Here is a 16,302-nt window from a genome sequence, read left to right on the forward strand (position 1 = left end):
ATTTTCCATAAAATATAATAGCATTTTCAAACTAGTTTTCAATGGGAAGGCAGTTTAAGTGGTTATCCTAAGCAATCTATTTTGCGTGTGAACACAAAATCCTACACACTCTACAGAACTTTTGTTTTGAGCCGATTTCGCAGTCCAAAACGGGACACCTGGCTCACACCCGGGAAACAAGGCGGTTCCAAAACGAATGCAATCAACGCTAACGCGAATCACCCGGGGCAGAATCCCCTCGTTCGTTTGTTGACAGATCGCCAGGATGTAGTCTCCTTACAATAAACAAATCCTTGTACAATGAGGCTATTAAGACATTACACTCCCAAATCAACATTTAACCTACAACTATTTAGCTTACACCGCAAGAAGTTGTTATGTTGATTGTGAAATAATGAAACTTATGCCATTCATTTTGTTATTATTAGCTTATAGCAGGCTTATCAAAATAGGTTATTCTGCATGAGCAATGGTGCACTAATCATTTTCGTATCATAGTGTCGCTAAGCAATTTTTGGAATTGCCTAGACGTGTTCTCCACGTGGTGCGTAGACATGGTAACAGGTGAGAGGAGAGTGAGGTATAGCCTATATACTATTGACTTACCTCGATCACTCCTAGGGACTCGATTTTTTTTAAAACAAAATTGTAAAATGGGAGGGGAGGTAAAGAAATACCTTGAATAATATTCACCACCTTTGTTGCAGAAGCCTAAATTAGTTCATTAGTCAAGTTTGATTTTTAAATTTTTTATACCCCCATAATCTTATAGCTTATACCCCCATAATCAACCACAAAGACCAAGGAGCTTTTCCAATGACTTAGGAAGGGAACCGATTGATGTGTTAAAGACATCGAATACCCAGTTAAATGGTCAAACTAATAATTAAATGCCAACTACATAGTTTGAAAAACATCCCAATGGTAGCCACTTGGTTTCAAAAGGATATCACTTATAACTGCCTTGTGAATTTAGTTCATATGACTAAACCCGTCATAATTATACATTTTAGGTTACTTAAACATGTTTGTAAAACAAATGATATTGCTTCAAAATATGGTTGAAACTATCAAGAGATTGGTATCCTACCAATGACTAATAGTACTTGATATGGCCCAATAGGTCATGTAAATTAGCCAATGTCTTCAAATGAAATGACACAAAAGACAGATATTAAGCAATTTATGTCATAATCCAGACCATTTCAAACAGTTGCTGGTTCAGCACTAAAAGCTCACTGCTTCAACACTGAATCTCCCTGGGCATTCCAATGTGAGAGTTTGGTCCAAAGTTTGTTTTGTATCTTCCAGAAATTAAATTCATAGAAAGGTTAATTGGGGAGGGGTGTTTGGCATACATTTAAAATCTGCATCCAAAACAATTATTGAGAAAACAATTCAAAGTAGCAGAGGGCACTCAACAAATGTGAGACACTTAGACTGCTAGGGGGGCCTTGCTGATATAAATAATTTGCACAAACCTACAAATTACTATATGGGTTCACTAATACGGGACTATTAAAAGGCTCAGTGCACTACTTAGAGAGGCTATGCTTGGAGTTTAAAATGTCTAATGAACAAAATTTAAAAAAGGGCACTGTTAAGTTCCACAATAACAAAAAAAGTGTTACTCCAGTGAAAAAGGGATCTAACAAATGAGCCACTGACAACCAAAACAAAGCGGGTATGGTTTTAAAATGGCTTGTGAAAGGCATCCATGGGGGTTCCTTACTCACTGGGTGCTGGCCAAGCAAACTCAAGTAGGGTCTTAAACCCCCGCCATGGACTCCCACTAGATCTGCATGATAGATGAACTAAAACAAAAACGTGGAGCGAGCCAAACAGGGGAAACAAAAAAGGCTTTAACTTAAATAGCCAACTGAAGCATGGGCTGTACAGCTCTTGAATATCACCTGTGCCAACCAAACTCGGAATCGAAAACCAAAGCCTGTAACGGTGCCTTTTTAGAAACATTGGTTATTTTTTTAATCATTCATAAATGTAAATAAAATAGTATTCTTAAATTTAAACACTATTCATATTTCAAAGCACATGCACACTAAGGTTTCAATTGATAGCAAGACAGCCTTTCTAGCATTAACAGACTAGTCACTGTAGTGTTTTAAAGCAGACTGTGCTCAAGGAAGGACGGCATTTGCATATTAGACTATGCTTTCAAGGTAACGAAACAGTTTAGTTATTTGGGTCTGTCCCCTTAAGTTAGAGCATGTCACTGGACTTTTGATCATGCGTTTTCGATTACGTAAGTTTGAAAAAGCAGAACAAACCCATGTGAGCATTACTAAAGGCACTAAATAAAACCCACTCTGAGATCATCAATGAATTCTGGTAATAGCACGGTAACAAGTTAGTATGACTCAATGTCCCCATGGCCTTATCCTGAAAGTGAGAGAACTGAGAGACGATGTCCCACCATGGCCAACAGAGGGAAGCAAAGAGCTTAAATAACAATATATAATAACCTCCCTTACCCTCAGAACTGCATCAATTCATCAGGACAAGGTGTTGAAAGCGTTCCATTGGGATGCTGGCCCATGTTGACTCCGATGCTTCCCAAAGTGGTGTAAAGTTAACTGGATGTCCTTGGGGTGGAAACTGTTGAGCATGAAAAACACAGCAGTGTTGCAGTGCTTAACACAAACAGATGCGCCTGGCACCTACTGCCATACCCAGTCCAAAAGCACTTAAATATTTTGTCTTGCTCATTCACCCCTTGATTGGCACACATACACAATCCGTCTCAAGGCTTAAAAAGGGCACAAAAAAATATCTACAGCATTGAAGGTCCCCAAGAACAAAGTGGCTTCCATCATTCTTAAATGGAAGAATTTTGGAACCACCAAAACTCTTCCTAGAACTGGATGCCTGGCCAAACTGAGCCATCGGGGGAGAAGGGCCTTGGTCATGGAGGTGACCAAGAACCCGATGGTTACTCTGACAGAGCTTCAGGGTTAGTTTGTGGAGATGGGAGAACCTTCTCTGCAGCACTCCACCAATCAGGCCTTTATGGTAGTGTGGCCAGACGGAAGCCACTCCTCAGTAAAAAGTACATGCCAGCCCGCTTGGAGTTTGCCCAAAGGCACCTAGAGGACTCTCAGACCATGAGAAACAAGATTCTTTGGTCTGATGAAGCCAAGATTGAACTCTGGCCTGAATGCCAAGCGTCACGTCACGTCCCTATGGTGAAGCATGGTGGTGGCAGCATCATGCTGTGGGAATGTATTTCAGCAGCAGGGACTGGGAGACTAGTCAGGATCGAGGGAAAGATGAACAGAGAAAAGTACAGAGATCCTTGATGAAAACCTGCTCCAGAGTGCTCAGGACCTGACTGGGGCGAAGGTTCAGCTTCCAACAGGACAACAACCCTAAGCACACAGCCAAGACAATGTAGGAATGGCTTCAGGACAAGTCTCAATGTCCTTGAGTGGCCCTGCCAAAGCCCGGACTTCAACCCAATTAAACATCTCTGAAGGATCTGAAAATAGCTGTGCATCGACGCTCTCCATCCAACTTGGCAGAGCTTGAGAGGATCTGCAGAGAAGAATGGGAGAAACTTCCCAAATACAGGTCTGCCAAGCTTGTAACACCATACTCAAGACTTGAGGCTGTAATCACTGCCAAAGGTGCATCGACAAAAGTATTGAGTAAAGGGTCTGAATACTTCTGTAAACGTGAAATTTCCGTTTTAGTTTTTTATAACATTTACATTTACATTTAAGTCATTTAGCAGACGCTCTTATCCAGAGCGACTTACAAATTGGTGCGTTCACCTTAAGACATCCAGTGGAACAGCCACTTTACAATAGTGCATCTAAATCTTTTAAGGGGGGGTGAGAAGGATTACTTTATCCTATCCTAGGTATTCCTGAAAGAGGTGGGGTTTCAGGTGTCTCCGGAAGGTGGTGATTGACTCCGCTGTCCTGGCGTCGTGAGGGAGTTTGTTCCACCATTGGGGGGCCAGAGCAGCGAACAGTTTTGACTGGGCTGCGCGGGAACTGTACTTCCTCAGTGGTAGGGAGGCGAGCAGGCCAGAGGTGGATGAACGCAGTGCCCTTGTTTGGGTGTAGGGCCTGATCAGAGCCTGGAGGTACTGAGGTGCCGTTCCCCTCACAGCTCCGTAGGCAAGCACCATGGTCTTGTAGCGGATGCGAGCTTCAACTGGAAGCCAGTGGAGAGAGCGGATTATATTATAATTATAAATTATAAATTTGCAAACATTTCTAAAAACCTGTTTTAGCTTTGTCATTATGGTGTAGTGCGTGTAGATTTAAGGGGGAGGAAAACAATTTAATCCATTTTAGAATAAGGCCGCAACGTAACAAGTGGAAAGAGTCAAGGTCTGAATACTTACCGAACGCACTCGTTATCTTTTTTCAATGGGAAATGCTGCAGGGTCACCATAATGCTTGTCAATTGTACTTTAAAACACGACAGGATAACGCTTCCTTAAACCTATCAAAACATGAAAATTGATATCCCATAGGACTTATTACAAAACAGTTCATTGAAAGTGGGCTTTGTTCATTTAATGTTCCAACCCCAAATACAAGTAGGCTATTGTACGAGAAATGAAATCTACAGTGAAGAGGCTTCTATGCAAAAGTATGTATAAATCAGAGGAAATGTATATGAATACAGTAGAGGTACAGTTATGGTGGTCTTGGTTTGGCTGTCTTTAGTCTTTGAAACTAACATGTGCCACATCAGCGATAGGGGCCTTGCCTCCTGCATTCTCAAGACCTGAGTCACTGGCAAAGTCCTCATAGTCACTACTCAAGTTGCCAAATTCCTCATTGTCAAACTCATCTAAGTCTTTCTTCCTCAGAGTGCATCCTGTCTTCTTTTGATTGGTGTCTTCCTCCTCTTCCTGCTTCGGTTTGTCAACCCTATTAGGTGAAAGCAGAATGAAAAAAATTATGAAAAATTTAACCCTTTAGATTTTTACAGCCTGAAAGTAGTAGTCCAACAGCACACGTTGTTGTTTAGACACAAAGGCCTATTGAACTAACAGTGGATCGGGATTAATTGTAACACATTTGTTTTACTTCTTGGCCAGTTGAGTTCAAAATGTGATACTAACAACGAGATTTGTCTGCTACAAATTGATGTACAGTTGAACTCGGAAGTTTACATACACCTTAGCCAAATTCATTTAAACTCAGTATTTCACAATTCCTCACATCTAATCCTATTACATATTCCCTGTCTTTAGGTCGATTAGGATCACAACTTTATTTTAAGAATGTGAAATATCAGAATAATAGAGAGAATGATTTTCAGCTTTTATTTCTTTCATCACATTCCCAGTGGGTTGACGTTTACATGCACTCAATTAGCATTTGGTAGCATTGCTTTTAAATTGTTTAACTTGGGTCAAACGTTTTGGGTAGACTTCCACAAGCTTCCCACAATAAGTTAGGAGGAATGGGCCAAAATTCACCTGACAGAGCTGGTGTAACCCAGTCAGGTTTGTAGGCCCCCTTGCTCACACACGCATTTTCAGTTCTGGCCACAAATTTTCTATGGGATTGAGGTCAGGGCTTTGTGATGGCCACTCCAATACCTTGACTTTGTTGTCCTTAAGCCATTTTTCTTCAACTTTAGAAGTATGCTTGCGGTCATTGTCCATTTGGAAGACCCATTTGAAGCTTTAACTTCCTAACTGATGTCTTGAGATGTTGCTTTAATATATCCACATCATTTTCCTCCCTCATGAAGCCATGCATTTTGTGAAGTGCACCAGTCCCTCCTGCAGCAAAGCACCCCCACAACATGATGCTGCCACTCCCGTGCTTCATGGATGCTATGGTGCTCTTTGGCTTGCAAGCCTCCCCCTTTTTCCTCCAAACATAACAATGGTCATTATGGCCAAACAATTCAATTTTTGTTTCATCAGACCAGAGGACATTTCCCCCCAAAATACAATCTTTGTCCCCATGTGCAGTTGCAAACAGTAGTCTGGCTTTTTTATGGCGGTTTTGGAACAGTGGCTTCTTCCTTGCTGAGCGGCCTTTCAGGTTATGTCGATATAGGACTCGTTTTACTGTGGATATAGATACTTTTGTACCGGTTTCCTTCAGCATCTTCACAAGGTCCTTTGCAGTTGTTCTGGGATTGATTAACACTTTTCGCACCAAAGTACGTTCATCTCTAGGAGACAGAACGAGTCTCCTTCCTGAGCAGTATGACTGCTGCGTGGTCCCATGGTGTTTACACTTGCGTACTATTGTTTATACAGATGAACATGGTACCTGAAATTGCTCCCAAGGACAAACCAGACTTGTCAACAATTTTTTTTTCTGAGGTCTTGGCTGATTTCTTTTGATTTTCCCATGATGTCAAGCAAAGAGCATTGAGTTTGAAGGTAGGCCTTAAAATACATCCACAGGTACACCTCCAATTGACTCAAATGATGTCAATTAGCCTATCAGAAGCTTCTAAAGCCATGACATCATTTTCTAGAATTTTACAAGCTCTTTAAAAGGCACAGTCAACTTAGTGTATGTAAACTTCTGACCCACTGGAATTGTGATACAGTGAATTAAGTGAAATAATCTGTCTGTAAACAATGGTTGGAAAAATTACGTGTCATGCATAATGTAGATGTCCTAACCGACTTGCAAAAACTAGTTGGTTAACAAGAAATTTGTGGAGTGGTTGAAAAACGAGTTAATGACTCCAACCTAAGTGTATGTAAACTTCGACTTCAACTGTAATCATCATTTTAAAGCAAACAGAATGCATAATTTTTGTCTCAAACAAGGAGAGTTACAGTATGTTACAATTGACCCTCAGTTGTAACAGTGTTTGTGGTAAAATGAAACATTAAAAATATTCTATAATTAACACATGCATTTTAAGAATTAATGCATTTTTATTGAACATAAAACTATTTTGGGAAATAAAATTTGCTGAGCGTGGCAGTGACTTGCCTCTTCACATGACTTTGTAATTAAACTGAGCATGTGCACGGTGAATCACATGATTCTAGCTCGTTCCTGATTGGCGATATTGAAACTGACAGGCTATTTCCCCGGTCTTCCCTACGCACTCATATTATTAGGGATTACTACTAGGTTACATTTATAAACAGACCATTTCAAACACTAAGATGTGTTCATGTCAAGTGCAGTGAAAATAAGTTTAGTTGTATCAGAACATCCAGTAATCGGAATAGAACTCTTTGCCTTCACCCCCATTTAATTTATTTTCTATTTGTTAAGCACCTTGAAACGCATTTGTTATAAGAAATGTGCTATAGACATGCAAATAAAATTTAATTTGATCCAGATTTAAAGCGCTAACATGAGTACTCAAACAAATTCATGAGTACTTGAACACGAAGGTTTTTCACCACTGAAGGCCATTTAAAAATTCCCAGAATACACAATCATTTCATAATAATCTGTGTTATCATGACTTATCTGACAAAGACTTCTGTATAGTCGAAACGCTGTAATTATGGTGTTGATGGCGGTCATTCAAAACAACAAATTACATGCTAAATGAGAACATATTCATGGTAAGCTAAATAATAACTAAGGTAAATGTGTACTATTTGTTTTCACCCAGTAGACGGCAGTAGAAACAGACATCCCTGTTCCCAAGCAACACCTCTGCCAGCTTAGCCCACTAGTTGTGGGCTTTAGACTCACACATACACCATAGTGTAGGAAGTAGGAACACTCACGGAATTACGATGGTCTCTTTCTTCCCACACTTGGCACAAAGCTCCAGCTTCAGGGCACAGGGTTTACAAATGACGTGATAAGCATCCTTCACGGTCTTCTGAGAACATTTCACACTGAAACACATAGAAACACTCCTTGAATACCCATGTCCTCCTCTCACACCCCTTCACTAGCCAACATTCCACCCATACATATCCCCAAAAGCTTCCCTTGGTCTTCCTACTAAAACAATTACATTGGACATGCATGTTTGGTTTTGATTTGGAGTGGTAGCATCTAACAAGAGCATTTAATTCTTTCTTGGGCACTGCAAACGACGACTTTCCAATCAGAACCGTCTACAGATATACCTTCCAACACGGGACGCGTACTGCTAAAACAAGTAGTCATTTGCCGAGTACTTAACTCCAACACTTATATCCTAAGACGGAATGTTACTGTTACAATAACTGTACTTACTGTTATTAAGTACCACTGGTATCCTTGCAGTTAAGAGTGTTAGGCCAGTAACGGTAAGGTAACTGGTTCGAATCCCCGAGCCGACTAGGTGTAAAATAACCCTAAACCTTGATCTAGGCACTTAACCCTAATTGCTCCTGTAAAACGGTTGGGGTAAGAGTGTCAGCTAAATCTAAAATGTAAAACAATCAACTGTACGTCGAGCTTTGTAGGGCTAGATATGTATGGAACGCCGTTTGGGTCTTTGAGTGTCAAAAAAATACACACGTCAAATAAGCTTGTTGACCAATCAGGACCTGAATATTTCTGCACGTCATAAAGCGTTCATCATTTTTAAATGTCATTACACCATCACTCGTATTTCATATATTGGTCATAACGATTCATCAATACGTATGCTATGATGCTGGTGAAGTTCTCTCGCGCACCTACAGTGCTGGTCATAAAACGCTAGCTAGCTGATGGATGCAAACGGCGTTCTTCCCCAAAAAACATAGCAAAACGACACGCTGTTTCAGTAGCTATATAGTTAGCCAGCTAACCATATAGCTAGGTGTCATCTAAAGTAACCCTAATTTATAAGACAGTTCTTATTTGATTAATGGTGGTTGGACCCATCTATGTGAAGCTAGCCACAATAAGGATTAGCCACAATAGTGGACTTTGCAGTTAGCCTTTAAAATAAAAGTATGTCATTGACAGTGATGCAAATGAATACAAACAGTAGAATTATGCCATAATTGAATAGATCATAATAAAGGTTGTAATGTTATATAAAAATCAACAAAATACTATTTGTTCATTTGACAAAAAAATCTGTTGAAATCACACTGCATGTATTAGACTTTGGAATTGTAATGGGGGCATACTTATTTCACTGTACAGCCTTACCTACAGATTGTGGATCTGATAACATGGGTTACCTCAGCCGGGTTCCTCTCTAGGTTTATTCCTAGGTTCCAGCCTTTCTAGTAGGGAGCTTTTCCTAGCCACCGTGCTTCTACACCTGCATTGCTTGCTGTTTGGGGTTTTAGGCTGGGTTCCTGTACAGCACTGTGTGACATTGGCTGATGTCAGAAGGGCTTTATAAATCAATTTGATTGAGTCCCGATGAAAAACAATACTGCATGTTTGAGTCTGATAACTGAGGACGTTGGGAAAAAATATCTTGGGTATTGAGTAGACTGATCCCCAATCCTTAGGTAAAGCTGTACAATGCAATATGAATGTCAATACACACAATAGGCTGACTGGGGAGGTGATTGCACACAGTCACAGTCCCACGATAAGTGCTACAACAGTAATATTTGCGTAAACTTTTCACAGTTGTGTTCGGTGGGTGTCACCAAGTAGACTGATACCCCATTTCATTGTTTCACATTCCAACCTGGTTTAACATTATCTAGTCTAAATATGGCATGATTCCACCAATTGTAAAATTCTGCATCACTTTCAAAGAGGTGCTTTTATTCAGAAGGCAAACTGCAAATTCCACTATTGTGCCTACTCCTTATTGTGGCTAGCTTCACAACATATAACCCAGTCCGGTCAGCCTCACTAGCCAGATGAAGCTAGCAGGCTGCTTATAATGTTAACCATGTTGCCCAAAGCTAAGTAGTTGGCTAGTTATTTATTTTTATGAACTGAAGTTCAATTTCAATTGGCGAACAACAAATGGCTACCTATCTAATACTTACAAGGATTCCTAAATCCTTGCTAAGAATATTGAAATGACTGCAGTTTCTACTGGTCATTGTTTTCAGGCTGGTTGTATTGGTGCTAGCTAGGTACCAAGCTAAAGCTAGCTAGCTACCCCAGAAGTAGCGGTGGAACAAATAATGCCTTATTACCAACATGGTATTGTAAACATTGTTCGTGGACAAAGGTAAAGACAGATTCAGGATGGATATTCACCTGTAGTTTTCCTTATGTCCACCAACAGCAGTTAGGGACTGTCAACATAGTGACAAATCACATTATTCAAATTGCAATAGCTCTTTAACCATTACTCCTAAAACTTTCAAAACTGGTTCTAGCTAACCCGATGGCATAGACACATTGCACACACTTTTTTTGTCGATTTACATCTCGCACTATTTGAAATTATTTATTTCATATTTAAAAATTCAATAGCTCCTTGGTCATGTGACCTACTGACTTCAAACAAGGTTCAGAATGTACACTCAGTGGGCCTACACATTTCACACCCTTTAGTTTGTCCATTTTCATCTCACGCAATTTAATTTTTTCTTTTCTTTTTTTTTTTCACCTTTATTTAACCAGGTAGGCTAGTTGAGAACAAGTTCTCATTTGCAACTGCGACCTGGCCAAGATAAAGCATAGCAGTGTGAACAGACAACAGAGAGTTACACATGGAGTAAACAATTAACAAGTCAATAACACAGTAGAAAAAAAAAGAGAGTCTATATACATTGTGTGCAAAAGGCATGAGGTAGGCAAATAATTACAATTTTGCAGATTAACACTGGAGTGATAAATGATCAGATGGTCATGTACAGGTAGAGATATTGGTGTGCAAAAGAGCAGATAAGTAAATAAATAAAAACAGCATGGGGATGAGGTAGGTAAAAATGGGTGGGCTATTTACCAATAGATTATGTACAGCTGCAGCGATCGGTTAGCTGCTCAGATAGCAGATGTTTGAAGTTGGTGAGGGAGATAAGTCTCCAACTTCAACGATTTTTGCAATTCGTTCCAGTCACAGGCAGCAGAGAACTGGAACGAAAGGCGGCCAAATGAGGTGTTGGCTTTAGGGATGATCAGTGAGATACACCTGCTGGAGCGCGTGCTACGGATGGGTGTTGCCATCGTGACCAGTGAACTGAGATAAGGCGGAGCTTTACCTAGCATGGACTTGTAGATGACCTGGAGCCAATGGGTCTGGCGACAAATATGTAGCGAGGACCAGCCGACTAGAGCATACAGGTCGCAGTGGTGGGTGGTATAAGGTGCTTTAGTGACAAAACGGATGGCACTGTGATAAACTGCATCCAGTTTGCTGAGTAGAGTGTTGGAAGCAATTTTGTAGATGACATCGCATAAGTCGAGGATCGGTAGGATAGTCAGTTTTACTAGGGTAAGTTTGGCGGCGTGAGTGAAGGAGGCTTTGTTGCGGAATAGAAAGCCGATTCTAGATTTGATTTTAGATTGGAGATGTTTTATGAGTCTGGAAGGAGAGTTTACAGTCTAGCCAGACACCTAGGTACTTATAGATGTCCACATATTCAAGGTCGGAACCATCTAGGGTGGTGATGCTAGTCAGGCGTGCGGGTGCAGGCAGCGAACGGTTGAAAAGCATGCATTTGGTTTTACTAGCGTTTAAGAGCAGTTGGAGGCCACGGAAGGAGTGTTGTATGGCATTGAAGCTCGTTTGGAGGTTAGATAGCACAGTGTCCAAGGACGGGCTGGAAGTATATAGAATGGTGTCGTCTGCGTGGAGGTGGATCAGGGAATCGCCCGCAGCAAGAGCAACATCATTGATATATACAGAGAAAAGAGTCGGCCTGAGAATTGAACCCTGTGGCACCCCCATAGAGACTGCCAGAGGACCGGACAGCATGCCCTCCGATTTGACACACTGAACTCTGTCTGCAAAGTAGTTGGTGAACCAGGCAAGGCAGTCATCAGAAAAACCGAGGCTACTGAGTCTGCCGATAAGAATATGGTGATTGACAGAGTCGAAAGCCTTGGAAAGGTCGATGAAGACGGCTGCACAGTACTGTCTTTTATCGATGGCGGTTATGATATCGTTTAGTACCTTGAGCGTGGCTGAGGTGCACCCGTGACCGGCTCGGAAACCAGATTGCACAGCGGAGAAGGTATGTGAATTTAATGATATTAGAAATATTGAAAAACAATAGCTCCTTGGTCATGTAACCTACTAACTTCAAACAAGGTTCAGAATGTCCACTGACTACTCTTCTGTATTACAAACTCTTTGTAGTTTGTCCATTTTCATCTCACACGTTTTTACATGAATTTCTCACACTTTTTAATTTCAACAGCTCCTTGGTCATGTGACTTACTGACCTCAAACTACTTTCAGAATGTCCACGGACTGGTGGGTTGAGGCGTCTAGTGAGGTAACGTGACCAATCCAGGAGAAGCTGACGGGAACTCCGGGTAGAGTTATTTTCTTTGTGAAGGGCAGGGCACCCTGGAATGGTTTTGCCCCGAGAGAGGGGCCCATGCCCTGGAAAGTGTTGTGGTGTCCTGTGAGCTCTCGGTCCTGGAATATGTGGCTTTTGGTCAAGCATGAAAATGTGAGGACGGTTCCACCAGACAATGATTTGCTGTAGGGCTCTTGTAAACTAATCCTTACCTTGACAGGAAGCCAGAGAATGATGGCGCGAATGCATCCCTGGCTTTGGCTGGGAGGGGGGAGTTAAGTCCTGGGAGACAGATGATGAAAGTGTACTACTGACATCAGTCGGATCACAGAGTAGCTGTGGTGAAACATTTAAACTGCCTGGGTGTGGGACTCTACACATTCTATGTGGGAGCACTCCTCCCACACTCCTTGGAGCATGTAGTGGAGATGGCATGTGCCTTACCATTAACTGACACTACCAGGCCTCAGGCTTGCCTGAGTGCGGGACACCACATATTGTAGGTGGGGAGGTCTCCTCTACGCTCACTAGACTCGAGGCGGAGACTAAACACATTGGCCCCGCAGTGATAGGGCATTGCATGGATCTGGCTCATGCCCTACGAAGTGGGGAGAGGTATCTCCAGCTTGTCTGGGGAGGGAGCCCTACACCTGATTTGGGTAGTACCATCCACACCGTGATTTGTTGTGGACCCAAAAAATGGATGGAAGAAGCCTAGGTTCCTACTGGGCATGGATCACTGAATGTCAACTTCATTAAATTCAAAAGGAGCGTACCCACCTGTCGCGGTCGGACTCAAATCACCCATGACTGTGACCCCCTCATGTCAAGTGAGGAATATTGATAAAGTGCTGGTAAAGGTGGTTCCTATGGCTGTGTCCCAGGCGGCTGACTGGGAAAGTAAATGATTGAAAGCGGTGGTGCCGCTAGATACTGCGACGGGTATTTGGTTTTCAATCCTATAAGTATTGCACTGGCACTTGATGTCGATTGGGAGTAAAAAAAAAAAGAAGAAGTTAAAGTCCCCTGAAGGTTTGTAGCGGCAACTGATGTCCAGTTTGTAAGACAGAAAAGCCTCTGATACCGCCGGACGTGATTAGACTGGATGTCAATTTGATGCTATCTGACTGTTGCATGCTACCCTTCGCGTTCACACTCACACCACCTTTGGGGTGTAAACAGAAGGACATAAACAGAAGGACATAAGAGTCTTGAGGTAGCAAAATGCCTTGTCATCTAATTAGTGACGCACATGAATGAATGAACGAACGAGATTCCACTGTCCCTACCTATTATCTAGCGAAACCACAGCCAAGGGAACAGGCGTGACGGAATAGGTTGGCCGGGGACAGCCTGTCTCTTTTGGCAGGTGAGTAGAGCCGTTCGTGACGGGGTTGGTGTGTGGCCGGATGAGTTGCCGCCCCTCTCCTGATGCGCACTGCATGTTTGTGGGGAACCTGGTGCTAAATCACTCATAGACGACACAATTCTGGGTCAGGGTTTCGTACGTAGCAGAGCAGCTCACTCACTGCGATCTATTGAAAGTCAGCCCTCGATCCAAGCTTTTGTCGGGGACGGAAGGCCTCTTCCACCTTTACTTACAGGTTACCAGGTGCATGCAGAAGGTCCAGGGGCCAGACAGAGTGTGAGAGCTCAGGTGGGTAGAAGGTGTAAGACATTGGGCTCTGGATAGGTAGGGGGCTAGGTGATGGTCGCCCATCCGCCCGGGCCCGTCCTCTGGTGGGAATGTGACTCAGGTTGGGACTCGCTGTGGAAGTCAAAGTGTCACCAGGTGCACGAGGAGGCCTCCCAAGGCGGGGGGCACTCAGAGTCCTGGTGACACTTTGACTTGGACTACCTCGGACCTCAGACTCGGGGGGCTGTGGAGGTTGGAGTGGGGACTTAAGTCTCTGAGCGGGAATAAGCGGGCGGGTTACCAGGAGCTTGTGGTTCCTGACAGCGGGACTATAGATGTCTTAGTAATTCCAGGGAGAAAGCTATACCCAGGCTGACCACACCACTCGCGCCGCGTGCGCATTGCCAAGGGCTAAAATAAAAGTCCTGACTATTTCTGACACCGATCACACTTCAAGTACTGCCTTTCCCTTCTCCTCATTGGTTTATAGAAGCAGGTACCCACATGCCATCTCCTCATTGGTTATACCCACGTGGGTGATTGAAAGACAACGGTGTTGCCGGTCGGTGTAGTAATACTATGAAAGTTTAGATGCCAATCACCATATAAGTTCAAAGATGAAAAAGCCTGGAAGGAGGAGAGATGACTAGAAACGATTCGGTTGACTGTTTATGTGTGGATTAATTGTCAGAATAGAGGACCTTGTGCATTTCAGGTAAAATAACAACAATGTTTATATCCCAGGACAAATTAGCTAGCAACAGCAAGCTAGCTAATTAGGACATATTAGCTAGCAATTGCAAGCTAACTAAATTGCCATAAATGTTTAATGCTTTTTGACCTGTCCCCAAATTAATGTAATTGGTTCCGAGTTTGTTTTGATATTTTAACCTGCGTGTCGTGATCGCATTTGGTGTAGGGGGACAAAATAAATGTATGCACGATGGCGCACGGTTTGGGGTCCGTGTAAGGCCAAGGGAGAGGGGTGTTGAACGGGTAGGGAGAGCAGGTGCGGAGGTCTGGAGGTCTGTAGTTCCAGGGAGTAAGCAAAACACTCTCAGGCTAGGGAAAGTGCAGGGAGTGTAGGCCTAGAGGCCAGGAGTCAGAGGTCACCAGGTCAATGGGGGCCTGTCTGGAAGCCAGGAAGGACTCAGGGAGAAGGCCCAAGTGAATAGGGGTGTAAGTGACACTGTCCTTCAGGGGAACAGAGCAGGCGATTCATGTAAAAACATGCAAGGTGACAATGGACAAACTAAAGGGTGTGCAATGTGTAGGCCCACTGAGTGTAGATTCTGAACCTCGTCAGTAGGTCACATGACCAAGGAGCTATTGAAATTCAAATGTGAAAGTTCTCACTTTGTTTACACTCCTTAACCAATTCAACTGGGAATACAAAATGCTGCTCACATTTCCACATGTTTAACAGATTTGGAAAGGAAATTAAATGTCCAAATCGTGAAAATAAGACCTGTGTGATGTTGTGCACAATTTTTCCAACTGTCATACTTATTTGGAGTCTGGCTCAAGTGTGAATATCCAACCTGAAAACAACCAGTGTGTGCTTGTTTGTACAGCGTTGGCAGTGCTACTGATAGTTGTTGTGGAGCTTGGCCTGCACATGCAAATTCAGCACACACAACATTCTATAATAGAATTGTGTTATGAGTTATCTTTTTTGACACGCAAAGACCCAAAAACAAAATGCATGCACCTTGTTACATCCTACCTCGATTTGGCTCTATTGGATCAAAACGTTCTCAAACGATACTAAGTGCATATATTTTGTGTGTGTGTGTGTAACGTACTAACCATGTTCGGGGTTGGGTGAGGGATTTGTATTTGCTGTACTTGACTTTCCACTCAATAACTTCCTTGCAGCGTTGGCACAACCCGTCGTGGACCTTTGAGTTTGCTATCTGCAACAATATCAGCACGAGATTTACACAGGGAAAAGTAAAACAGAACTAAAATCAGCCCAGCATTATCAATACGGATGGTAGACATAGTTGACAGACAGAATGAAACCAAATGGTTTGCTAGCTAGCCAACTGTTTTGCTAACATACTGCCATCATGTCTTGTACTAATGACGGCGCTATTTAACGTTAGCCAGTCAGTCATAGACCGTACCTTTACTTGAACACTTGCTCCATATTTGTCATTCTTGTAAGCAGTCGTGTTTTGGTGCTTCTGTCCTCGCGAGCGAGATGCGTTGCCTTTTTGAGAACTCATTTTGCTAAAATCAGAACTCAGATCCCACAACACATGGCACGACAAAATAACCCGGAAGAATATACCTCGTCATGCGTGACGTCGAATAAAGAGTTACAATTTAATTGAGCAAAATCTCAATATCAACGTTTGAT

The 16,302-nt window shown here is 42.5% G+C and overlaps 1 protein-coding gene across 1 annotated transcript; it reads right to left on the reverse strand.

Moving 5' to 3' along the window:
• Window positions 1–4,525: 4,525 nt before the first annotated feature.
• Window positions 4,526–16,231, reverse strand: LOC115111377 (uncharacterized protein C9orf85 homolog). Its single transcript, XM_029637365.2, has 4 exons — window positions 16,067–16,231; window positions 15,747–15,853; window positions 7,712–7,825; window positions 4,526–4,907 (listed from the first exon to the last, which is right to left on the reverse strand). Exons 1-4 carry the CDS (start codon window positions 16,166–16,168, stop codon window positions 4,697–4,699), a joined length of 534 nt encoding a protein of 177 aa, XP_029493225.1. The 5' UTR covers window positions 16,169–16,231; the 3' UTR covers window positions 4,526–4,696.
• Between the last annotated feature and the right edge of the window lie 71 nt (window positions 16,232–16,302).

This window comes from Oncorhynchus nerka, linkage group LG27, assembly GCF_034236695.1.
Source record: "Oncorhynchus nerka isolate Pitt River linkage group LG27, Oner_Uvic_2.0, whole genome shotgun sequence".
Classification (NCBI taxonomy): domain Eukaryota; kingdom Metazoa; phylum Chordata; class Actinopteri; order Salmoniformes; family Salmonidae; genus Oncorhynchus; species Oncorhynchus nerka.

Bases quoted from the DNA above. Each gene is read 5' to 3' on its own strand.
- LOC115111377 (XM_029637365.2), bottom strand. From the start codon at position 16,168: ATGAGTTCTCAAAAAGGCAACGCATCTCGCTCGCGAGGACAGAAGCAC. The intron at 7,826-15,746 runs GTTAGTACGTTA...TATGTGTTTCAG, and splicing joins CTCACCCAACCCCGAACATG to TGTGAAATGTTCTCAGAAGA. The intron at 4,908-7,711 runs GTGAGTGTTCCT...TTCACCTAATAG, and splicing joins AAAGAGACCATCGTAATTCC to GGTTGACAAACCGAAGCAGG.